Source organism: Lucilia cuprina, chromosome 6, assembly GCF_022045245.1.
Source record: "Lucilia cuprina isolate Lc7/37 chromosome 6, ASM2204524v1, whole genome shotgun sequence".
In the NCBI taxonomy this organism is placed as follows: domain Eukaryota; kingdom Metazoa; phylum Arthropoda; class Insecta; order Diptera; family Calliphoridae; genus Lucilia; species Lucilia cuprina.
The window spans coordinates 6749779-6774504 of NC_060954.1; the positions used below are offsets into that span (position 1 = coordinate 6749779).

Below are 24726 nucleotides of genomic sequence, written 5' to 3' on the forward strand. Positions count from 1 at the left end.
CTAGTCTATAGTCTAGTCTATAGTCTAGTCTATAGTCTAGTCTATAGTCTAGTCTATAGTCTAGTCTATAGTCTAGTCTATAGTCTAGTCTATAGTCTAGTCTCCAGTTTAGTATATAGTTTAGTCTATAGTCTCGTCTTTAGTCTCGTCTTTAGTCTAGTTTATAGTCTACTCAATAGTCTAGTCTATAGAATTTATAGCTTATAATTTAGTCAATGTGGTCTATAGTTTAGTGAGTAGAATAGGTTAGTCTATAGTCAAGTCTATAGTCAATGTTCTATGTATTATATAGTCTAACTCCATTTACTTCTATATCAAACTTGTTTTGTAGTCCTGACTATTAAAGTTTATGAAATCGACAAAAATATTTGTTTTATTAAGTTTTAATGGTTGTGGTGGTTAGGATGAATGAACAATTGTATGATATAAATGAATGAAAGGTATAAACTACTATTGTCGCCTGCCATTTGGAATGTTCTATTATATATTTTTTTTTTGCCATATAATATAAGCCATTTTTTGTTTTGATGCCATGACTTGTTTAAATAAAATATGTATATAAAAAAAATCACGTGTTGAATTTACATTTTTGTTGTGGGCATTATTCTACCTTATTAGAGATAAAATGAGTTTAGTCTATATTTAGGAAGGAAATTATGAAAAAAAGTTTTTATAAAAATTATAGAATTGTATATCTGAAATGTATCTTTAAGAAATAGGCAACATTGTAAATAATCCATTTGATCTTAGATTTGACTCGTAAAAGTTATAAAAACCGACTTAACACTTTTGTCCTGTAAGCTAACATTATTATAATTATTTAAGTTTTCCAAACGTCGCCATATGATGAATGAACTGTTGGTTTTCCTACATTTTTTTTTTCATTTCCATTGACGGTGTATGGTTTTATGTGTTCAAGTGCGATTGTGTTAATGTTAAACGGAAACGGAAATATTTTGTTGCTTTTCATCAGTCAACAACTATTTTAGTTTTTTTTTTACAACCTTAAAACCAACACAGATTGACGACATTTAGATTGTTTAGTTTGGTTTTGTATAGAATTATTTTTAAGCTAATTAAAATAGTGTTAAAATTATATGATTTATGCACTTATACCGCATAAAAGCAGAAAATGTATAACGGAAATATTTGGAAAATTAATGGCAAAAGTGTGACTTTAGGAAAACGATAGTTAATTAAATTAGAAAAGTTAATTGAAAAGGGAATAAATATTTGTTTGGGGAAGATACTTTTCAACTGAAATCTGTCTAATAAAAACACTTTTCAAAAACTCTTTTCCACAGTATTGTGTCTAATGAAATTACTTTTTAATAGAAATGTTCCTTATTAAGGTAATTTTCTAAGAAAATCTTTGTGAAGAATATACTTCTGGCTTAAAATAAGTCCAAGAAGAACTGTTTTTATAATAATGTGTCTTGGGAAGACTCTCTTCTACACAAAAATGTCTAAGACAGAAACTTTTCTCTGAAAATGCGTCTATTAAACCGTTTCTATAATAATGTGTCCTGGGAAGACTCTCTTCTATGCAAATATGTGTAAGACAGATACTTTTCTATAGAAATGCGACTAACAAATACATTTTTCTATTAAACAATTTTCTACTAAAATAAGTCTAGGGAGAAATAAAATCTAAAAAGTTCTTCAATAGGAATGCACTTTTCTATAGAAATGTATGTTGGAAAGATCCTCTCCTATACAATGAAGACACTTTTGTATAGAATTGGATTAGTTTAACAATTTTCTATTATAATAAGTCTAAGACAGAAACTCTTCTATAGAAATACGTCTAATGGACGGTTTCTATAATAATGTGTCCTGGGAAGTCTTGCTTTTCTATACAATTATGTCTAAGACAGAATGTTTTCTATAGAAATAAGCGTAATGAATACATTTTTCCTCAGAATAGAATAAGTTAAACAATTTTCTATTAAGATAAGTCTAGGGAGGAGTAAAATCTATTAAGTTCTTCAATAGGAATACACTTTCCTAAAGAAATATATAGTAGAAAGATTTTTTTCTAAAGAAAAGCATCTAATTTTAACATTTTTCTATAGAATAGAATTAGTTAAGCAATTTTCTTTTAAAAAACTTCTAAGGATTAGTAAAATCTATTAAAATTTCCAATAAGAATAAACTTTTCTATGGAAATATATGTTGGAAAGACTCTTTTCTATAGAAATAGGTTTTGTATAGTAATGTGTCTAATGAATAATGAATAGGATTAGTTATATAACTTTCTAAGTCTAAAGATTAGTCTTTTCTATAAAGTTTTCCAATAGGAATAAACTTTTCTACAGAAATTTGAGTTGGATGTTACTTTTCAACAGAAATATGTCTGTAGGGACGCTGGGAAACACTATACTACAGAATTGTATCTTATAAGTTGGCATATTGAATTTTGCTTAACGCTTCTTCCTACTTGGAAGCCTACTACCACATATTTTAACAACTTGTTGCAGCCTCTTGTCGACAACTTTTAAGATTTTCTATTGCGGCAGCCATAGTTTTCCCTTAACAATAATTTACTCTAATATCGCAAACAATTAATATTTATAAGATAAAATACCATAATTTTCTTTAATTTACTAACCTTTTTATAAAAAATTACTTCTTCAAGAAAGCCTGTAACGTCCATTTTGTTTTCTCCAAAGACTTTGGCCAAAAGTTAAATCATTACATTTTTACACTTTTTGAAAACATAGCACAAACTTTTCACTTTATATCATTTACTTGTATTATATTTAATAATTTTTTTATAAAATAATTAACACTTTTATCAATATCTTTCACAAAATTAACAATTTTCCAATTTAAGCGCAAATATTAATTTGACAAGACAATTTTTCTTTACTTTTGTGAAAGCTGCCACATGTTTATTTTTAAGGTAATGCCATATGTGTCAAAAAAAAAACGAAATGGCAATATTGCCATGTAATAGACCGTTATTTTAATTTTAATATATTTTCTTCTGTTTATAACAAAAATAAGACAAAATTGTGATTGTAAACTAAGGAAGTAATTGTTTTATTTGTTTTTGTTGAAAAAATTTAATTTATTTTGATTTTAAGACAAAAATTTACCTAAATTTGTTTGTTTACTTTTGTTAGAGAGTAGCCATATGTTTTCTTACAAAGTATGGCCACTTGTGTGGTATTAAACAACAAAGATGGCAACATTATGTTTTAAAAATTAACGTTCGTTACTTTTTCAACAGGTTTTTAAAGGGTTATGTTCACAGAAACAAGTTTTTATTAAAATTGTTAAGGCGGAGTTATGTTTTCTTTATAAATATGTCTTTAGTTAAATAAATCAAAACACTTTCTTTTACACAAAAATATATAAGATGTTTTTTATTTAAATTCTTTTGGTTTTTTAAGATTTTATCATAGTTTTTAAACTAAATATAACTTAAATATATAAATAGAGTAATTAAATTAGAAATTGTGCATAAAATATAATTAAATATTTTACAATGAATATATATTTTTTTTAATAATTATAATTGCTATACAAAGAGAGCCATATATAGTTATACAAAAGAAAGGCAGATAGGAAAAGAAAACAAGTCTTTTTTTAAAGCATTTAAAAGAAAATATTCTAACACAGAATATGATCTTTAAAGTGTTAATATAATATACACATAACACATAAGAATAGTATAATAAAATACTTTTTATATAGAGAACTATATAAAAAAATAAACTAATCTAAAGAGGAATCACCATAATTCCAGGGTTTTTGGGATAAATACAATACAACAATGGTGGATAAGGCGCTAACCAGGAATATAACATCAAACCAACGATGATAGAAATTAAAATGTAAATTACCTAAAACTTCGGTTATAATAACACGATATTCAGCTGGTAAATTCATGCGCATTAGCAGGACAGAAGAACAAAAGTACATGCCCATTATTTGGGCTAAAATTAAGACTATAATATTGGAAGATTTGCTAGAGGAAATGCGATAGAAAAACTAGAAAAGAGGAGTACAAATTAATGAAAAAAAGATGGTAAGAAATTAATATTATACAAACCTTAGTTAAAGTTAATAATAAACCTCTTATAGAGGTAACCACCATACAGCCTACTAATAAAAAGGAAATATGTTGATTCCAAAATGCCAAATCTATATCAAAACCACACCAATGCACTGCTATTTCCAAGCCTCTGGTAACGGGATCTTTGCGTCCCACTCTATCAAAGATTATATTAACACAACACTAAAATAAAGAATAAAAAATTAACATTTCCAAATGTCTAATAAAGAGAAATTAGATAACTTACTATAAATATTTTCCACAAACAATAGACACTAAAGAAATGGCCTATAACATTGAAATATTTGCCCTGCAAGGTTTGTGACCATTTTTGACGTTCTTGCATATTTTTTAAATAGTTGATTTCTAAGAAAAGTTGTCTTAACAACTCTTCCAAACCATAGATTTCCATGCGCAATTGATTGATATCTTAAAATAAAAAAAAACTTAAAAAATGCTTTAACTAATCAAAACAAAACTTACTCTCTCCTCCTGAATCTACTCTATTAACAGCCGAGCTTAATATATTCCATAGCCTGGGTCTAGTTTGATTGGTTTTATTACGTCTATGCATTTCCAAAGCAACACGCTTCTTTTTACCCGTAATCATGTCGACGGTTAAGAGCAATCTTCTTTCCAAGTTAATAACATCACTTTGTGATACTGGCCTAAAGATGAAAAAGTTAAAAGTTTTTCTTTTCTTTTTATTTCTTTTTACCCCTACTTACCTTATGAAATAAGTCATGCTTTGATAGGGACAATTGACAGCACCAAATCCAGATAAAATTGCCATTACGGTTACACCTATAACACTTATGCGTGATACCCCTTGTTCAATGGTTAAAATGCCATTGGAGGCACTTAATAAGGGAAAAGGTTCTCCTATACGCCACAGACCATAGAGGAATATAAACCAGCAACAAGTGGTCATAATGCGTACCCATTTTTCGGAAACTAAAAGAAAACAAAATAAGGATTTGTCAAAATTTCAAAGAAAGACAAATGAAACAGTCTAAGAAAAACATTTTACTTAGAACATTATCTATATAAAACTCAATACTTTTAGCAAACATCTCCGGAAACATGTTTCTTTAAGACTGCCTGCCAACTTACCAAACGATATACTATGTATAACGGAATAACAAATATATAAAGGAATAACTGCAATTATCATCAGCAACAATGAGGTCAAGCCCAAACGCCAATGAAAATAGCGGGAACTAGAGTCTAAGACACCCAAAATCTCAAAAATAATCAGTTCGAACATGGTGAGGGACAGGGCAAATGTCACCGAAAATATTAACTGCACTGAAATGTGACGAATTTCATAGTTCTTAAACAATTGTTTAACAAAGAAAATCCAGCCGCCAGCAAAAAATAAAACCTATAAGCAAAGAACAAACATTAGCCGAAAGCTACAATCAATCACAGACCGGCATTTAAATGGATGATGACACCACTCACCTGGGAGACAAACACTATAATACAATCATTCAAAAATGCCATGGTCGTAAATTGTTTAAGATTGTTTTTCTATCAAAAATTAAGTATTTAACACGTTTGGGGCATTTTCTTTAGAAAAAAATCTGTATTTGTTTATAAAAAATTGGGAAAATTTTAAAAAAATAAACGCCAACACCTCTATAGCAAAAAAAATTCGGAAAAGTTGTAAACAAAAAAATATTAAACGTCACAAACAAATTGAAGCTGGACAGCTGTTTGAAAAAGAATGCCAGATTGAAGAAAACATTTAGGGCTATTTAGTAATAAGGTAACTCTGTTAAAATGCTTTGTTTACAACAGCTGGCAGACAACAGAGACAAGGAAATTTCACTTAAACGGCAGGTGGTTTAAAAATTAAAATGTTTAATAAATTAAATAAATATATTTTAAATAAAAAAATATAAAATTTTTTTACTTTTCTTTTAAAATTTTAATTACTTCAAAAATATTATATTAAATTATTGTTACATGACATTCCCTAAAGTTAACTTTAAAATTATAACGCCGTTTAGTTTTTCTTAAGCATGCCAATGAACTCTAGCTGTCAAAAATTATTGGTTGTGTTGTGATTAAGTTTTTGTAAATTGCCAAAGAATTTCCTCACAAACCGCAAAAAAATGTTTTAATTGTGTGAAAACTAAGAGATATTTTAAAATAAAAATAATTTAATAAAAACAAGTGCAATATTAGTTTTAAAGTGTTTTTTTATATGTAAAGTGTTTGAAGATACTTTTTGTTAAGTGTTATAAGCGGCCCCCTAAATAGACGATAGGAATCAATTTGTTTGTGCGTGCGTGTGTGTCTTTTATCTAATTACTTTGTCAAGGTTTTTCTTGTTTTCTTCCGAATTTGGGGGAAGGGAAACCTAAAAATCATGTCTTGTTACTTCCGCCAGAATTCGGATTGCGAAATAACAGTGCCCAAGTATAATGAATCTGCTACGGGTATCATCTATTATGACATTAAAGTGCGGGTGGCTCAGATTGAATGGCTGGTGGAACGTAGATATAAAGATTTTGATCAGCTCAATGAAAAGTTGGTAGAGGAGATTAGCATATCCAAAAAGCTATTACCACCTAAAAAGGTAAGTTGAGATGGGGAAATATATCTTTTTTTTTTCAAATTGTATAACAGTTTATAAGTGTTATATGCTTGGAAATTTCAATTATATGTTAATTGTTGAATTTGTTATACAAGTGCTGAAGTAATGTTTTCATATTGTTTTGTTAATTAATAACTGTTATTTAAGTTGATAAAATATAAACAAACATTAGTCATTATTGAAATACATTATGAATTTAAGAAGAATCTAATGACGATATTAGAAAATAAACTTTTCTGTTGAGCAACTTTTTTTTAGAAAAAACATCCAAAAAAAGATAATTCTCTATTGAAAACTGTTTATAGAAATAGTTCTATATAATATTATCCATATTTTTTCTGTAGAAACTGCGTACGGGATAAACTTTTCTATATAAAACGGTCCAAGAAGACTTCTTGCTTAAAACAATGTCTAGAGAAGACAATTTTCTATAGAAAACTGTCTAGAGAAGACAATTTTTTATAGAAAACTGTCTAGAGAAGACAATTTTTTATAGAAAACTGTCTAACGGAGACAATTTTCTATAAAAAATTGTTCAGAAAAGTCACATGTCTTCTGTTCTGTTCATAGAATCTACTGTTTTATAAAAAATTAACTGAAAAAGATTTTTTTTTTAAAAATGTACGTTTCGTTTGGAAGTTACGTTTTGTTAGAAATCCGTGTAAGGTAGAAACTTTCCCATTTAAGTGAAGACATGATTCAATGGTGAACTAGTAATAATCTTTGAAAACCTTCTTCTTTTTCCCTTCACAGATAGTGGGCAATAAAAATCCAGCATTTCTCGAACAAAGACGAGAACAATTGGAAAAATATCTCAAAGAACTCTTAGTATTCTTTCGCATACAATTGCCGCGAGTATTGGCGGAATTTTTGGAATTTAATAAATACGATATTATCTATTTACTGCAAGATCTAGCCAAGCTATGTAATGAAAGTGGTGATGCTTTGTTAAGTAATAAAAAAGAATTTCATTTTTCCGCTTTAGAGGTAAGTAAGCAAAAAGTAAAACAGTATACAAATTAAGCTACATTAACTAAATTTTACTATTTTCAGGTGTATGCCATAAGTGAACGTTTAAATTTACCTTGTCCCCCCGAAAGTATAGAACGAGGAAAATATGATTTCTCTCATGTGTTAGACTTTTGCACACAATTGGAGGTGATTAAAGTGACACCGGTGAAAAATAACGATACCTTTGCTAGTGATTATAATGCTGTAGATGTTCCTATAGGACGCAGTAATATAATACCGAAAAGTCTTAAATTCAATCTAAATGCTTTTCGTAATTTGCTGTGTCTAAAGATTTTCGCTTTACCTACCGAAAATATTATCGATATTGGTCTGTTGAAGCCGACTTTACAAAAGATATGTGTTCATAATACCACCATAACTTCCATTAATCAAGTCTTACTGTGCGATAATGTGCACAAAGATACCAGCATAGACATTCCTAGTGGTGAAGCTATAGCTTTAAATCGTTCTGCCACTTCAAATACCAGTACGAATAGTAATTGTGCCATAACTTCAACCTCACCCTTGTGGCGTAATATGGTGGAATTGAATTTATCGGGTAATTTATTGACACAAATTGATGAAAGTATTAGAACAGTGCCACAGATAAGAGTACTTAATTTGGAACAGAATCGTTTGAAGAGTATTAAAAATCTGGCCGAATTACCGCATTTGCAAGTGTTAAATCTTTCCATAAATGTTATAGCCGAATGTGTGGATTGGCATTTAGAATTGGGTAATTTGGTAACATTAAATTTATCACAAAATAAATTAAAAACTATTAAGGGTTTGCGTAAACTGTTGTCCCTGGTAAATTTGGATTTAAGTTGTAATCTCATAGATGATTTAGAGGAAGTGGATAATGTAGCTTGTTTGCCATTATTGGAAACTTTAAGATTAACCGGTAATCCCTTGGCTAGCAGTGTGGGTAAGTGGTTTACTAAAAAATATATATTTATAATATGGACTAAATTTCTTATTGTATTGTGATTTAATCTAGATTATCGCCCGCGTGTCTTGGCTAGATTTCATGATAGGGCTGCGGAAATTGTTTTGGATAGTGAAAAGGGTACTCATAAAGAATTGGATACCGCCTTGGTTTTGTCAGCTTTACATACCTCACGCATGAGACAGAAATCTCAACAATAACGTTAGGTTTGTAGCTTTTTCGCCCTCAATATTTTACAAAAATTTACTTTATTTATAAAAAATATATATATGTAAAATTGTTTTTTGTAAAGGGACAGCTATAAATTCCATTTATTTGTGTTACTTTTTAATGTTTTTAATTTATTATTATTTTTTTTAGTTTGTATTACTTTTATTGAGAATAAAAATTAATTGCGTGCTTAAGAGTTTACTTTCTTGTTCACTACATGGAAATCTTGCATAAAGCAAAATTTTTGTAGAGACGAAAGTAAAGTTTTAATTGGTTTTATATTTATTGATAACAAAATTCATAATTGCTTTTGTAATTGTTTGTTGCTTGGCATCAAACTGCTTTAAACTCTGCAAGAAAAAAAGAGAAATATTAAAAATATTCATTTAAAACTATAGTTTATTTCTACATATTTAATATTCAATCAATAATTATATGTTTATATTAAGAAATATTGTTAACTAAAGTATTTATTTAGAAAATTTTAATTTTCCAACTTTAACAATATTTCTTTTATGATAAATGTTTTGTGCTGTTTCCATTCTTAATATGTTTGTTGTTCTCAATGTTCACAATAAACTGTCTCAAATTTTTTTAAGTATTTCGAAATTTTTAATAATTACACATATTAATATTGTATTGTAATATTTTAAAAAAAGTTTTAGTAGTTAATTTAAAAAATATTTAGTATTTTTAGATTTTATGGGTTAAGGGTTTAAGAAAATATTAAGTTATTTTCTTTTTCATATTAATAAGATATATAATGTATAAGATATCTTCTTGTACGGAATAATAAAACAAACAAAAAACAAACAAGCTAATAAAGCTTGAAAGCTTTTAAAATTAAAAAAAGATATCTTAAATATTAAAATGTTTTTTTACTGAAACTTACCCTTCCCTCTATTGGTGGATAATTGTCTCAGTAATATTGCCAGGGTGGTATGGAAGGTAATCTTTCCCTGGCCGTTTTAGGTCATTTTCATTGCTGTTGATGATGTTGTATATGAGGATGCTGAAGATGATGTTGCTGCTGTTGTTGTTGTTGCTGTTGCATCATTTGATGATAATGTTGCTGCTCAGCAGCGGCTACTGCATCAAACATGGGTGTATGTACTTCACCTAGAAATTGTGGTGTTGGTGGTGGATTAGGATCAGCCAATTCGCCTATTAAAGGCATATCTATATCGGCTGCGTTTAAAGTATGTGGGGCCACTTCTGCCTGGCCAAAGCCTAAATGATATTGATTTTGTCCGGGCACCTGTAAATGACTGGTATTATCAACAATATGAGCATAGTGTTGTGTAGCATGTTGCTGCTGTTCCACAGGTGTAGCATCCATTTGTCCAAATGGTATGGGTGTTTGATCGGGAGCAATAGATTGTTGGGTATCCATTGATTCTTGATGTTGTCCCTGCATATTGCCTTCAGCCGGTTGCTGCTCAGTATTAACATTATCTGCTACTGTTTGCATGGGTGGTGTGGCATCAGCATCACCACCTACTTCCATATTTTGATCGGAACTACCACCTTCGGCATCAGTGCCAGCTTCACCATCACGCTTAACTAAACCCAACATATCCAGCATATTGCGTTTCACCGTATTCTCTTGAGCCACCTGTAATGAAGGATAAGCGGATTTTTGTCCACAACTAGCTAAATGATGAGCCATATTATTGCCATTGGCGGTGGAGAAACCACAAATGCAATGCATTTCATTGGGCAAAGGCATTTCCATGACATCTTTAGTGCCAGTAGAGCCCGTACAATCGCTGGTGTGCTGGAACATAGCACGTTCACAGGCAGTTTTATAGTTACACTTATTGCACTTTAAGTTACCGCTAGAAAAAGGAGGAGACAAAGAAAAGATAATACATTTTAGAAACTATATAGCACACCAAAGCTAAAAAGTTATAGTTTTGCAAAAAAACATCACTTGGTTGCAGGATTAAATAGAAAAATATTAGAGCAATTATTTTTTTCACAAACAGATGGATGAAATTATTGTCTCTTCAGATACTTACATATAATGATGTTCATTGATAATTTCCGTATTACACTCAGCACATATAGAACCATCTATAAAGGCAAAGAAATCGCCTAATTTTGATTGCACCGAAAATGGTAAAGGTTCCTTATGATGACTACGCACCTAGGATAGCGAAAAACAAAACACATATTTAAAATCTTAGTTCTTTAAGAAATCTCTACTTCCAGCAAAAACCTACCTTAGGTTGTTGTATCAACATAGAATTCCTTAACAGTTGACGTATATTTTGAGAATGTTTCAATAAACTGGGATGATGATTGGAAATGTGTTGTTTTAAAGCACCTAAAAGGTAATATGGAAAAACACGTTTAGAAAAACATTTCTGTATGAGGAAACAAATCATATACTGACCTTTATCCACAAAACTTAAGGAGCATTTAGTGCACTTAAGATTTATATCCTTTTTAGTCATGTGCTGCCTTAAATGCATGTAATAGTTCTCAATATTTGTTTGATTTATAACACCCTTATAGCAGAAACGATAGATCTGTTAAAGAAAATACATAAATTAATAAGTAAACATTTTTAAAATCAGGAAAATTTTGATTTTTTTAAATATCTGTTTAGTGAAATTTTGAATTTTTTGTGATAATTTCACTTTTCAGCGGAAAATTTTAACTTTTCGGTGAAAATGTAAGTTTTTAATGAAAATTTTAACTTTTTACTGAAAATTTCAACTTTTTGGTTAAACTTTCAACTTTTTGGTGAAAATTTCAGTTTTCAGTAAAAAATTTAACTTTTAAGTAAAATTTCACTCTTTGTGAAAAATTTCATTTTTTGGTGAAAATTTCAGTTTTTGGCGAAAATTTCACTTTTTGACGAAAATTTCAGTTTTTCGTGAAAAATTTCACTTTTTTGTGAAAATTTCACCTTTCGGTATAAATTTCCACATTTTTGGTTAAGATTTCAACTTTTTTGTGAACATTTCAACTTTTTGGTGAAAATTTCAGTTTTCAGTGAAAAAATTAACTTTTAAGTAAAATTTCACTTTTTGGTGAAAATTTCACTTTTTGGTGAAAATTTCATTTTTTGGCAAAAATTTCAGTTTTCAGTGAAAGATATAACTTTTTGGTGAAAATTTCACTTTTAAGTAAATATTTCACTTTTTTGTGAAAATTTCACATTTCAGTATAAATTTCACCATTTTTGGTTAAGATTTCAACTTTTTGGTGAAAATTTCACTTTTGAATAAAAAATTTCTCTTTTCTGTAAAACTTTTATTTTCTTGGTGAAAATTTCTACTTTTCGGTAATAGTTTCACTTTTTAGTAAATATTTCACTTTTTGGTAAAAATTTCACATTTCAGTATAAATTTCCCCATTTTTGGAGAAGATTTCAACTTTTTCGTGAAAATTTCACTTTTAAATAAAAAAAATCCTTTTTTTCTGTAAAAATTTTACTTTCTTGGTGAAAATATTTCACTTTTTGGAAAAAATTTCACTTTTGAATAAAAAGTTTATTTTTTCTGTAAAAATGTTAATTTTTGGTGAAAATTTCAACTTTTCAGTGAAAAATTTTACGTTTAAGTAAATATAACACGTTTTGGTGAAAATTTCACTTATCATTGCAAATTTCAACTTTTCGTTGAAAATTTCAACTTTTCGCTGAAAATTTTACATTTCAGTTAAAATTTCACTTTTTGGTAAAATGTCTCTTTTTAGTGAAAATTTCTTTCATTTCGATGAAAATTTCACTTTTTGATAAAAATTTATTTCTCTTCGGTGAAAATTTCACTTCACAACTTCACTTCTTAGTGAAAACTTCATTTTTAGTGAAAGCTTCACTTTTTAGTAAAAATTTCACATTTCAGTGGATTAAAAATTCACTTGTCGGTTAAAATTTGTATTTTCTTTGAAAATTCTACTTTTTTGGTGAAAGTGTAAATTTTACTTTTTACTAAAAATTTTCACTTTTTAATAAAAGTTTTCACTTTTTAATAAAAGTTTCGCTTTTTTGTGAAAATTTTAACTTTTGGTGAAAATTTCAACTTTTAGGTGAAAATTCCAACTTTTTTGTAAAAATTGTACTTTTTCAGTGAAAATTTCAAAATTTTTGGTGAAAATTTCACTTTTATCCACCGAGAGAACTCCTTTTTATGAGGAAAAAAAAAAGAATTAAGTTGTTTCTTTCTACTTACATCCAAACAGTAGGGACATTGTAAGAAATTTTGATGTTTATGATCATCATAAAAATGACGAACGGCATCACGATGCGATGAAGTCCTATAGCCACAGGCCTGGCAATAATACGGCAATTCCAACATAGAATGTTTATTTTGCAAATGAGAAGTTAAGAAATTTAAAGAATTAAAACGTTGCTGACATATCAAACAACGATAAGAAGCCGAATTAGATGATTTAGTTTCCTCCGGATGCATGATATTATTGTGTTTAGTTAAAACGGTTTCAGTGTCCATTTTCTCTAGACAAAACAAACACTGTAAATTATGATCTTTACCATCGATATTAAGATGAGAAACTAAATGTGTTTGTAATTTTTCATTCGAATCAAAAGTTGTGGCCGTATCACAAATGGGACATTCAATTTGTGTGGCATAGATGAGGTTGGTGTTGTCATCAACATCTTGTTGTTGTTGTTGTTGTTGATCATCTGTTTCACCATCAACTTTTTTGGTTTTCTTATAGGGAAACTCTTCATAGTATTCATCATGACCATCCATAATACCATAATACATTTCCTCCAAACCCCTAAGTTCATCATCTTCTTTTTCTTTCTCCTTTTCTTTTTCCTTTTTAGCCGGTTTCGAATCATGTGTGGATTTTTTCGATGATGACGATGATGATGTTGTTTCCTTCTTAGCGGAAATCGTTTCCTTTTTGCCTCCTTTAGAGGGAGTAGATTTAGAACCTTTCGAATGTTTTGTATCTTCTTCAATCTTACCCTTACTCTTTTTGCTGGCCGATGAAGAGGTGGTGGGTGTGTCATCATCTTTTTCTTTTTTAATATTTTTCACATTCACCTTGTCGGAATGAACATAATCGGCTTCATTTATGGCTAAAAAAATATATATATTTAAAACGGGACAAGATGTTAATTATTATAAATTTAAATTTTTTGTTGTTGTTGTTTTAGCAATAACTACTTGTGTTTCTATTTTAAATTTAAACAAAAAGCATAAATTTTTTAAAATTTAAAACAAATTTATAGAAAAGAAAAACTTACGTTTCAAATAATTTTTTTAAAATTTTGTTTTCGTTTCAAAAAAAAAAATCTTTAAATTTTTGTATAGTTTTCCAGAAAAAAACAAAAATTTATTGTTAAATATATATAAAAAAACAAACAAATAAGATTTTTAACAAAATTATGTTATAACATTAATAAAAAAATTATATTTAAAAAAATAATTAACTAAAAATAATAATTATGCTTTTTGTTTAACATTAAAACTATTGAAACAATTGTGGGTAGTTTTTCTGTTGTTTTGGCAACTAAAATTTAAATTCAGGTAAATATGTTTTTAATAATAATAATAATAATAAAATAATTAACATAATTTAATAATAATAGAAAAACATTTAATTATAATAAAAATTTCTGTAATTTCATTAATGAAATTTCTTATAAACAAGGTAATAAGTACATGCTAAGTGTTGAGTGGGGGGGGGGGGGGGTTTCTTAAAAACTAATTAGTAATTTCAATTAAAATCAATAATAGAATTTTGATCTATAAAAGAGGGAGGAAAAAGAAATTAAACGATAAAAATCTAAAACTTTGAAATTAGAAAAGAAAACAGGGCAACAGTATTTGAGAGATAGAAAGAGAAAATTGTATTACTTTTTTTGCAAAAGAGAAAGAGAGAGAGTGTGAAAAAGAGATAAATTTGGTTAGCAAGACTTTCTAGACTTAAAAAGAATTTCAAGAACTTTCTTTAGTTAAGCAGAATTTTTATTTAGAAACACTTTTCTAAACTAGAGTTCAAGAGACTTTTCTTTAAGAAAACTTTGCGATACGGAAAAAAAATAAATTAGAAAAGTTTTTTCCATTTAGCGAGAGAGTATTTTCTTAAAAAAAAAACTTGCTCTTTGCGATATAGAGAAAAAAGAACCTTAAGAAACATTTTCCATTTAGCGAGAGAGTATATTAAATTAGCGATCAACAGACTTTTCTTTAAGAGAGACAGAAGGGTAAAGAATCTGTAAAAAAATGTTTTATTTTCTTTTACTTTTTTCAAAAGAGAGAGCGAGAGCGAGAAAAAAGAGATTAGTTTGGTTAGCGAGACTATTTTAGAAACTTTCTAGATTTTTTTGAAGAACTTTCTTTAGTTTAGTTCATAAACTTTTCTTTCTTTAAGAAAACTTACAAAAAACAGGAGAATATTTTCTTTAAAAAAAAACCTTGCTCTTTGCGAAATAGAGAAAAAACCTTAATAAACATTATCCATTTAGCGAGAGAGTATATTAAATTAGCGTTCAACAGACTTTTCTTTAAGAGAGACAGAAGGGTAAAGAATCTGTAAAAAAAATTTATTATTTTCTATTACTTTTTTTTCAAAAAGAGAGAAAAAAGAGATTAGTTTGGTTAGCGAGACTATTTTAGAAACTTTCTAGATTTTTTTGGAAGAACTTTCTTTAGTTTAGTTCTTAAACTAGCGAACGAGAGAATTTTCTTTAAGAAAGCTTTGCGATACAAAAAAAGAATCCTTAAAAAAACCATTTCCATTTAGCGAGAAGAGTATATTCTTTAAAATGAACTTGCTCTTTGTGATAGAGAAAAAGATATCGTTAAAAAAGTATCGCCATTTAGCGAGAGATTACATTCTTAAAAAAAAACTTGCTCTTGTTAGTGAATTTGAAGATTTCTCTTTTAGAAAAATTTCTCCTAATTAGCAATGAAGATATTTTTATAAAATTTTCTTCAACCAGCGAGAATTTTCTTTAAAGAAACTTTTTTAAAAAGCGATCAACAGACTTTTCTTTAAGAAAACTTAATGGCAGACAGAAAGATAAAGAATTTGTAAAAAAACGTTTACAATCTAGAGAAAGAAACGTTTCGCTCTTGTCTGCTTGAATGATAGATTTCTCTTGTAGAAAAATGTCTTCAACTATCAATGGAGACAAAAGTTTATGCTTTAGAAAACTTTCTTTAACAAACAAGAGAGAAAGAGAGAGTGTGAGACTTCTCTTAAAGAACACTTCCTCTAGCTACAATATAGTAACCGGAATAATAGATTTCTCATGTTTTCTTTAGAACATTCTTTAACAAGAGAGAGAGACAACGTGTAAGACTTTTCTTACAGAATACTTTCTTTGGTTAGCTAGAGTTTATGTTTTAGAAAACTTTCTTTAACAAACAAGAGAGAGACAGAATGTGTGAGACTTCTCTTGACTTCTGTCTGAATGATAGATTTCTTTTGTTTGCATTAGAACCCTGATCGGCAAAGAGCTTTGTTAAGAGCTTTCTTGCACTCTTAATTCCACACGCATGTATGCTTACACAAGTATAAAAAATGATGTAAACCTGAAAGAGATCTTATATTTTATTCTCTGCCTTAACAAACAAGAGAGAGCGGATAAGACTTCTCTTAAAGAAAACTTTCTTTAGTTAACTAAAGTTTATCTTTTAAAAAACATAAAAAAAGGAAAGAGACAGTGTGTGAGACTTCTCTTAACGAACACTTTCTCTAGCTACAATAGACTTGCCTGAATGATAGATTTTTCTCTTGTATGCTTTAGAACTTTCTTTAACAAACGAGAAAGACAGAGAGAACGGGTAAGACTTTTCTTACAAAAAGAAAATTTTCTTAAGTTGGCTAGAGTTTAACTTTTAGAAAACTTTCTTTAACAAACAAGAGAGATAGAGAGAGAAAGGGTAAGATACTATAGACAAGACTATGTACTAGACAATGTGAATGTATAATGGACTAGACTATAGACACATACCCTGATAGCATGTTCTACGTACTGAAATGACCTAAATTATTCGTCCAAGGACTTTCAACCTCATTAGCAATAATACAATACTAGACTGAAGACAAGATTAGACTATGTATTAGTATGTATAAACTATAGTATAGACTGTGAACTAGACGATAGACTAAAATAGAAAGTAGAATGTAGACTAGACTGTAAACTACACTATAGACTGGACTATAGAACAGACTATGCACTAGACTCCAGACTAGATAATAGACTATGCTATAGAAAACACTATAAAATAAACTATGTAATAGAACAAGTACTAGCCTTCTATGGAATAGGATATAAAATAGAATGTAGACTAGACTACAGATTACAATATAGACTTAAGACTAGGCTATAAACTAGTCCGTTAATTAGACTATAAACTAGTATATAAACAAGACTATAAACTAGTATAAAGGTTAGACTATAAACTAGTATATAGACTAGACTATAAACTAGTATATGGACTAAACTTTAAACTAGTATATAGACTAAACTATAAACTAGTATATAGACTAGACTATAAATTAGCATATAGACTAGACTAGAACATAAACTAGTACGTAGACTAGACAAGACTATATTCCAGACTATAGACTATCTTTTATATCTCTAGCGAGTATATTTCATCAAGAAAACATTCTCTCTTTAGCTTTGGGAAGACTTCACAGATATAAAAATCCAGCAACAGATTGTAATGTCTTTGTTTTAATACAGATTTGCTTTTCGGAGACTCCTAAAGTTTGATAACATTCTTTTAAATCACATATTAGTGGCACTTGTAAACATCATCTATTTAACTCACAAAATTTGTAGGAAATGGAATATGGAACTTATTACAAAGCTCTTTATGTCATCAAACTCTATTTATATTGATTTAGAGCGAAATTTTTGAACTTTTTCAGTTTCAACGTTGTTTCCGGTTAACATTGGAAACACTTTCACTTCAAGTAGGCATTTGTTTAAGGAACACAGGTAAAGTTATAAATAACCCAAAACGATGAACCTGTTAAGTTTTAAAAACTTTAAGCCCCTAAGAAATGTTTTCAAAACATTTCTCGATGTTTTTGTTTTGGAATTACGCGAAATCACTGTTGCCCTGTTTTGTGTTTAAAAAAAGAAAAATTACTTATGATTATGAAAATTACTAACGTTTTTTCAATCTTTTAGGAGTAGTATTTGCTGGTATTTCCTTGGCATTAGCAGGCAAAATACTCCAGTCTTTAAAAGGATTAGTGGCTACCTATAAAAAAAGGAAAATACATTAATATGATTGATTATTCATTGCAAATTTGAAATTTTTTGAAAACTTACATGATATAACCTTTGCGTCAATGATTCATTACAATTGATTCTAGTCTGTTCGGCTATATGAGCGGTAATATTATTAAAAGCCTGCAAAGCATAAGTGCCAAACTGTTCACGCCAAACTAATTCATCTAAAAATTGTTGTATCATTTGACGTGAAAGTAAAGACAAAGTGTTTTGGAACATTCTGGGTACAATACGTCTTAGGTAATCCATAACGGCAGAGTTCGTATGTTTAGCTGAACTATCTGTGGCAGCAGCCTGTACCACATTCTTAAAGCCCATGGAATATAAGGTCATTTTATCCACCGTCAAATCAATACAAATAGTACTATCCTGTGAGACCCAACGTTTAAGGGGTTCCAATATAACTTGAAAACGTTTTTTATAATTACGATCAGAGTCCGATAAAGGTTCGACCGCTCTTAGACGTATAGTTTTCTCAGCATAATCTAAAACACCTAATACTTCTACCTTCAGCTGACGTTGTTGACCATCTTGAGAGGTGGTGCCAAAGGAAATGACACCTACTTCTACATACTTTTCAGGGCCACCAAGTTTTTTACATTTCTGATGAACGGCCAAGGTACAAATGGCTCTAAGCCAAGTGTAAACACCTTTAATGTAAACATTATCCACCTTGACCCATTGTACAACATTTTGTATGTTGGTTTGACAGGCCCAATGATAAATGAGCTTGAGTATGCAAGAGGGAGGATGAGGAGCCCCCTCAAAGATGGAGCCATGAAAAACGGAAACAAAACGTGTGGGACAGCATTCACTAATCCAGACATAGCCACCGGTATAGGGAAATTTAGAGGCATCGGAATAAACACCTGCAAAAGGGAATAAAAGAAACATTAAGATGAATTTATGTTGGAAAAAGATTTTCGAATAAAGATTTTGAACTTAAAATGTCTGCCGCGAGACAACAATATCTCTAAACCTACTATATTAATCAGTGTTCCTTTCCTTCCTTAACACTTACCCAATTTCAAATCATTAGTCTTATGATTGGCACATTTCTGCTCAGCCTTGAGTAAACCTTCCTGTATCAGCCATTCGGTAAATTTGTTGGGTGTCAACATTAGCACCAACTTAACCTTAGAATCCAACTTATTACGTGTAGCCGACATATCTTTGACCTTAAGCCAAGGTTTAGCCAAAACCACCAAAGATGGAAAGGTTTTACCCTGTAACTTAGTCTCCTTATTCTCCTTGGTATTTTTACCATCCTTGCCATCGGAACCAATAATCAAACCTCCTACCGCGGAGTCTTCCGAAGGACGGAAATTAGGTGCCGGAGGAGATTCTGCAGCTCCCTTAATGCCCTTCTTAGAGTCTTTGGAAGATTTGCCTTTGCCCGCTAGCGAAGAATCTTTGACATCAACCGCACCCTTCTTACCCTTAGATGGTGTTGAGCCATCAGATTTGATATTTTTACCCGCCGCCACAGCAATTCTCTTAGCCAAGGGTACATCATCATCTTCCTCATCGGAAGTTTCCAAATACACAAAGTTGGGAGCCCTTTTACGGCCCGAACGACTACCTCCCTTAGAGTTGGCATCATCAGACTTGGGTGTTTTCTTTGGCGGCAGAGTGGCCTCTTTCAACTCCTGCAGCACTTTACCCTTAAACGAATAGGCCTGAAAGACCTGGCCATTAAATAGTTCTTTGCCATCATTGGCATTAAGGGCCGTCTTTAGAGCATTTTTAATGGCATTATGCTCGTTGGCAACTCTTTCATAAGCACCCAACTGAGCCGGTGATAATTCCTCAATTAGACAATCTAAATCTAAAGTTATGTCAGTTTTAGAGATTTTCATGTTTAAACTTTAGCCGAACATATAAAAGCTGGAAAATTCAATAAATTTTTAATTTTTTTAACTATTTTTTTTACAATTTTTAAACAATTTCTCAAGCAACGCGTCTTTTTTTCACAAAATACACACTAAAGTAAAAATGGCGGCGTAATTTTCAAGGAGATGCCAGAGGGAGGTTTATAGAAATTCCTAGGTTTGCGGGAAAAAACAAAAACACCATAATAAGTTTAAAAAATTCTTGTTTATATATTAAAAACTTGCATTTTTTAAATAAATATGATTTTCATATCAAAACAAACAAAAAATAATATAATACTAAACTATTAAATAACAATTTCTTTAAGATATTTTTTTTATTATGTATACTTAATTACTATGAACAGAAAAGTCTAAAAATTCCTTACATTTTTTTATTAAAGGGGAAAATGTTTCCCATCCGGCTTCACTATTGTAATATACAACAGTGTTATCAACTTTCTGTGACGTGTTTATTCCTAGCGTTTTATTTAAAACGTCAAAAAGAAAAATAATTTTTTCGTAAAGTTAACAAAATATTTAACATAGAAACAAAATTATAATTAAAAATCTTAAACAAATGGGGTAAATAATCTACAAACGACTTTATTTAGAATTAATATTAATCGAAATGAAAATAATAATTGCAAGCTACATTCTTGCCTTTCCTTCATATAGTTGTCAACACTGAAAAAAAGTTTCATTAAACGGCATTGCCAGCTAAAAGAGTTACTATTGTGATTGAAAATAGCTTCAGTTCATCATATTGTGATTGTTTACCTTAATTTTTGCGGAAAAATGCACAGCAAAACTGAAAATCACAAATAAGAAAAAAATTTAAGCAGAAACCAGGACGAAAATGAGGGAATCCGAAAGATCATCTAGCTATCAACGCTCAAGACATAAGACTCGCTCCAAATCACGCGATAAAGAACGCAGCCGTGATACTGAACGTTATCGTGAAAGAGACCGGGATAGGGATCGTGAGAGAGAACGCAGCAGCCGGGACAAGGAACGTGAACGGGATCGTGACTATGATAGGGAAAGGGATAGAGATTATGATCGTGACTATTCATATTCATCCCGTCATTACAAGTCAAAATCAAAAAAATCCAAACACTCAAAGAAATCTAAACATCGTCGTCGCAGCCGAAGTTCTAGCACCTCCTCTACATCTTCCAGCAGTTCCCGAGATAGTCGCAGTAGCCGCAGTAGCCGCAGCAGTCGAACATCAAAATACTCTAGTTCACGTAATAGCAAGACTCGTGCGCCCAGTTCAGAAAACAATTCGAGAAGTGCTCAAACTTCAGTCAGCACTCCCGGAACAGCGGCTGTTACCAAAGCTATAGATTTAATGGATTTTAAAGTGCAAAAAGCTTTGGACACTATAGAAGAAGATACATTCGTGCCCAGATCTTTCTTTAGTACACGAGACCGGGAAGCTCCCGAGAAAAGCTCCTTGCCTACGGATAAAGTTTTTATAGACTTACAGGCGGAGACGGTAACTTTTACCATGTCTTTGGATAAATTAAAAGAGGCCAGTACTAAAGAGGAAATTTTTCATCCAAATGTAAGTTATTTTTGTTTGAAAAATACAAATAAATCTAAAATGTATACTTATCTTTTAGTTTCTGGGAGATGCTGAACAAAAACAGGATAAATGGGTGCGAAAATTGTTTCTTTATCGGCAGAAATTTATGACGGAATAATTAAACTTTTTCTTCAATAACTACTAACATAATAAATAAAATAAATTTAACTACAAGCAAGTCCAATAAAGAAAGTAACTTTCTAAGGGATTTGGTAAGTTTTTTTCTACTTTTTATGATTTAAATTTAATTTATTTCAAATCAATCAACAACAAACTTAATATTTAAAATATATCTGAGCCCGTTTTACGTGCTCTTTGCAAAGCCTCTTCAGCTGTTAGTAATTCATTTTCCGAAGGCTCTACCGGCATACCATCTTCTTTTAGTTTACCCTCTTTAAAATCTTGTATAACTTTCTTAGAATATACGGCATTAAACAAATCTAAACTGGTAAATTCCGATTGTATGACATCCGCCGCCTTATACGAGACATATGGCTTTAATTTACAGTCATCCAAATTGGGCACTATTAGCTCGGGTATTTTTTCTGGTATCTCCACATATTTACCATTCACTATCATACCCGTATCACGTACGCCTCTTTTGTCGATGGGTACCGCTGGGTTGAGCTGTGTGCGCTGAGCTTCTTTGACCACACGCGTGCCGCGTTTATTGTGTACCAAAAATTTACGGAAATTACGTTTACCTTCCAGGGTGGCTGTAGTGGAGATGGTACGTTGTTGGCTTTTGATGGCCAGTGTAAGAAGTTGTTTACAATTTTGCATAGTTTTTCTGTGAAAATTTGTTAAAATATTATTAAATAACTGCACGGCAATTTGCGTGTTTTCGTTGGTAAAAAAATGTACAGAGTACTTTTTGTTTCAATCACAATAGCGTGAAAACAGCTGTTTAAGACGCAGTTGTATTTTATGTTAGTGTAGTTGCTCATTTTATAAATAAATTACAGGTTGACGTCTATAAACTGTTCCAATTAACTGTTTTCTAACTAGAAACGAATTAGAACAGATTGGAACTGAATTAGAGCTAAACAAGAACAGAACAAGAACAGAGCAAAAACAGAACAAGAACAGAACAAGAACAGAACAAGAACAGAACAAGAACAGAACAAGAACAGAACAAGAACAGAACAAGAACAGAACAAGAACAGAACAAGAACAGAACAAGAACAGAACAAGAACAGAACAAGAACAGAACAAGAACAGAACAAAAACAGAACAAGAACAGAACAAGAACAGAACAAGAACAGAACAAGAACAGAACAAGAACAGAACAAGAACAGAACAAGAACAGAACAGAACAAGAACAGAACAAGAACAGAACAAGAACAGAACAAGAACAGAACAAGAACAGAACAAGAACAAGAACAGAACAAGAACAGAACAAGAACAGAACAAGAACAAGAACAGAACAAGAACAGAACAAGAACAGAACAAGAACAGAACAAGAACAGAACAAGAACAGAACAAGAACAGAACAAGAACAGAACAATAACAGAACAATAACAGAACAAGAACAGAACAAGAACAGAACAAGAACAGAACAAGAACAGAACAAGAACAGAACAAGAACAGAACCAGAACAGAACAAGAACAGAACAAGAACAGAACAAGATCAGAACAAGAACAGAACAAGAACAGAACAAGAACAGAACAGAACAAGAACAGAACAAGAACAGAACAAGAACAGAACAAGAACAGAACAAGAACAGAACAAGAACAGAACAAGAACAGAACAAGAACAGAACAAGAACAGAACAAGAACAGAACAAGAACAGAACAAGAACAAGAACAAGAACAGAACAAGAACAGAACAAGAACAGAACAAGAACAGAACAAGAACAGAACAAGAACAGAACAAGAACAGAACAAGAACAGAACAAGAACAGAACAAGAACAGAACAAGAACAGAACAAGAACAGAACAAGAACAGAACAAAAAGAACAGAACAAGAACAGAACAAGAACAGAACAAGAACAGAACAAGAACAGAACAAGAACAGAACAAGAACAGAACAAGAACAGAACAAGAACAGAACAAGAACAGAACAAGAACAGAACAAGAACAGAACAAGAACAGAACAAGAACAGAACAAGAACAGAACAAGAACAGAACAAGAACAGAACAAGAACAGAACAAGAACAGAACAAGAACAGAACAAGAACAGAACAAGAACAGAACAAGAACAGAACAAGAACAGAACAAGAACAGAACAAGAACAGAACAAGAACAGAACAAGAACAAGAACAAGAACAAGAACAAGAACAAGAACAAGAACAGAACAAGAACAGAACAAGAACAGAACAAGAACAGAACAAGAATAGAACGAACTAAACTAGAACTAAACTATTAAAACATAACAACACTCAATAATCCTTGTAAAAAAAACAACAAATGTTTCGAGCATTTTAATTAAGTTACACGTAATTCAACAATGTAGTGTGTGAATGTGTGTGTGAGTTTTGAAGTACAACCTTCATAATCCTTCTGACCTTAACATTAAAAATAATGTGGCAATGTAAATTACTTAATCGTACTATTATTATCATTGTCCTACACCACACTTACACACTCCTTTTTCGCCACAAACATTTATGACAAACTTACATGAACTATTGTTACAATGTACGAATTGAATGCAATCATGCATACAACAATAAGGCTTTTGGGGGAGGAATTGAAACACACACACACATAGTTCTAGTTCAGTTATAGTTCAGTTCCTGCTCAGTTCTAGTTCAGTTCCAGTTCAATTCTAGTTCAGTTCCAGTTCAATTCTAGTTCATTTCTAGTTCAGTTCTAGTTCTAGTTCAGTTCTAGTTCAGTTCTAGTTCAGTTCTAGTTCAGTTCTAGTTCAGTTCTAGTTCAGTTCTAGTTCAGTTCTAGTTCAGTTCTAGTTCAGTTCAGTTCTAGTTCAGTTCTAGTTCAGTTCTAGTTCAGTTCTAGTTCAGTTCTAGTTCAGTTCTAGTTCAGTTCTAGTTCAGTTCTAGTTCAGTTCTAGTTCAGTTCTAGTTCAGTTCTAGTTCAGTTCTAGTTCAGTTCTAGTTCAGTTCTAGTTCAGTTCTAGTTCAGTTTTAGTCCAGTTCTAGTTCAGTTCTAGTTCAGTTCTAGTTCAGTTCTAGTTCAGTTCTAGTTCAGTTCTAGTTCAGTTCTAGTTCAGTTCTAGT

The 24726-nt window shown here is 30.6% G+C and overlaps 6 protein-coding genes across 7 annotated transcripts in view; 2 read left to right on the forward strand and 4 right to left on the reverse strand.

The window, feature by feature from the left end:
* The window catches only part of LOC111680033, a 53985-nt gene extending 51246 nt beyond the window's left edge, over positions 1-2739 (reverse strand). Inside the window, exon 1 of the mRNA XM_046954608.1 lies at positions 2612-2739. The gene's annotated coding sequence lies outside the window, so the exon portion shown is untranslated. The remainder of the gene's footprint in view (positions 1-2611) is intronic.
* Positions 2740-3430: 691 nt separating this feature from the next.
* Positions 3431-5719, reverse strand: LOC111683643 (Golgi pH regulator). Its single transcript, XM_023445739.2, has 7 exons — positions 5528-5719; positions 5177-5447; positions 4792-5017; positions 4547-4731; positions 4311-4492; positions 4061-4246; positions 3431-3999 (listed from the first exon to the last, which is right to left on the reverse strand). Exons 1-7 carry the CDS (start codon positions 5567-5569, stop codon positions 3724-3726), a joined length of 1368 nt encoding a protein of 455 aa, XP_023301507.1. The 5' UTR covers positions 5570-5719; the 3' UTR covers positions 3431-3723.
* A 388-nt stretch (positions 5720-6107) lies between these two features.
* On the forward strand, positions 6108-9028 carry LOC111683642 (nischarin). Its single transcript, XM_023445738.2, has 4 exons — positions 6108-6650; positions 7422-7655; positions 7722-8607; positions 8680-9028. The coding sequence occupies exons 1-4, from the start codon at positions 6441-6443 to the stop codon at positions 8826-8828; spliced, it is 1479 nt and encodes a 492-aa protein (XP_023301506.2). The 5' UTR covers positions 6108-6440; the 3' UTR covers positions 8829-9028.
* Positions 9029-9352: 324 nt separating this feature from the next.
* On the reverse strand, positions 9353-20071 carry LOC111683635. 2 transcript variants are annotated; one of them, XM_023445731.2, is made up of 9 exons: positions 19104-20071; positions 18122-18951; positions 17960-18050; positions 13787-13900; positions 13023-13729; positions 11237-11372; positions 11064-11167; positions 10860-10987; positions 9353-10676 (listed from the first exon to the last, which is right to left on the reverse strand). In XM_023445731.2, the coding sequence occupies exons 1-9, from the start codon at positions 19939-19941 to the stop codon at positions 9818-9820; spliced, it is 3807 nt and encodes a 1268-aa protein (XP_023301499.2). In that variant the 5' UTR covers positions 19942-20071; the 3' UTR covers positions 9353-9817. The 2 variants fall into 2 exon arrangements, with proteins under 2 accessions (XP_023301499.2, XP_023301497.2); XM_023445729.2 differs by having other exon boundaries at positions 13023-13900.
* A 630-nt stretch (positions 20072-20701) lies between these two features.
* Positions 20702-21718, forward strand: LOC111683636 (splicing regulatory glutamine/lysine-rich protein 1). The gene is made up of 2 exons (XM_023445732.2): positions 20702-21523; positions 21582-21718. The coding sequence occupies exons 1-2, from the start codon at positions 20813-20815 to the stop codon at positions 21660-21662; spliced, it is 792 nt and encodes a 263-aa protein (XP_023301500.2). The 5' UTR covers positions 20702-20812; the 3' UTR covers positions 21663-21718.
* A 27-nt stretch (positions 21719-21745) lies between these two features.
* Positions 21746-22442, reverse strand: LOC111683637 (39S ribosomal protein L41, mitochondrial). Its single transcript, XM_023445733.2, has one exon. It carries the CDS (start codon positions 22325-22327, stop codon positions 21827-21829), a length of 501 nt encoding a protein of 166 aa, XP_023301501.1. The 5' UTR covers positions 22328-22442; the 3' UTR covers positions 21746-21826.
* Positions 22443-24726: the final 2284 nt, after the last annotated feature.

Excerpts from the sequence above, each read along its gene's own strand:
- LOC111683636 (XM_023445732.2), top strand. The coding sequence starts at position 20,813 with ATGAGGGAATCCGAAAGATCATCTAGCTATCAACGCTCAAGACATAAG. Across the intron at positions 21,524-21,581 it reads AGGAAATTTTTCATCCAAAT|TTTCTGGGAGATGCTGAACA; the intron begins GTAAGTTATTTT and ends CTTATCTTTTAG.
- LOC111683637 (XM_023445733.2), bottom strand. The coding sequence starts at position 22,327 with ATGCAAAATTGTAAACAACTTCTTACACTGGCCATCAAAAGCCAACAA.
- LOC111683643 (XM_023445739.2), bottom strand. The coding sequence starts at position 5,569 with ATGGCATTTTTGAATGATTGTATTATAGTGTTTGTCTCCCAG. Across the intron at positions 5,018-5,176 it reads TATACATAGTATATCGTTTG|TTTCCGAAAAATGGGTACGC; the intron begins GTAAGTTGGCAG and ends GTTTTCTTTTAG. Across the intron at positions 4,732-4,791 it reads AGCATGACTTATTTCATAAG|GCCAGTATCACAAAGTGATG; the intron begins GTAAGTAGGGGT and ends TTTCATCTTTAG.
- LOC111683642 (XM_023445738.2), top strand. The coding sequence starts at position 6,441 with ATGTCTTGTTACTTCCGCCAGAATTCGGATTGCGAAATAACAGTGCCC. Across the intron at positions 6,651-7,421 it reads AGCTATTACCACCTAAAAAG|ATAGTGGGCAATAAAAATCC; the intron begins GTAAGTTGAGAT and ends TTCCCTTCACAG. Across the intron at positions 7,656-7,721 it reads TTCATTTTTCCGCTTTAGAG|GTGTATGCCATAAGTGAACG; the intron begins GTAAGTAAGCAA and ends TACTATTTTCAG.
- LOC111683635 (XM_023445729.2), bottom strand. The coding sequence starts at position 19,941 with ATGAAAATCTCTAAAACTGACATAACTTTAGATTTAGATTGTCTAATT. Across the intron at positions 11,373-13,022 it reads AATGTCCCTACTGTTTGGAT|ATCTATCGTTTCTGCTATAA; the intron begins GTAAGTAGAAAG and ends TTTCTTTAACAG. Across the intron at positions 11,168-11,236 it reads CTTAAGTTTTGTGGATAAAG|GTGCTTTAAAACAACACATT; the intron begins GTCAGTATATGA and ends ATTACCTTTTAG.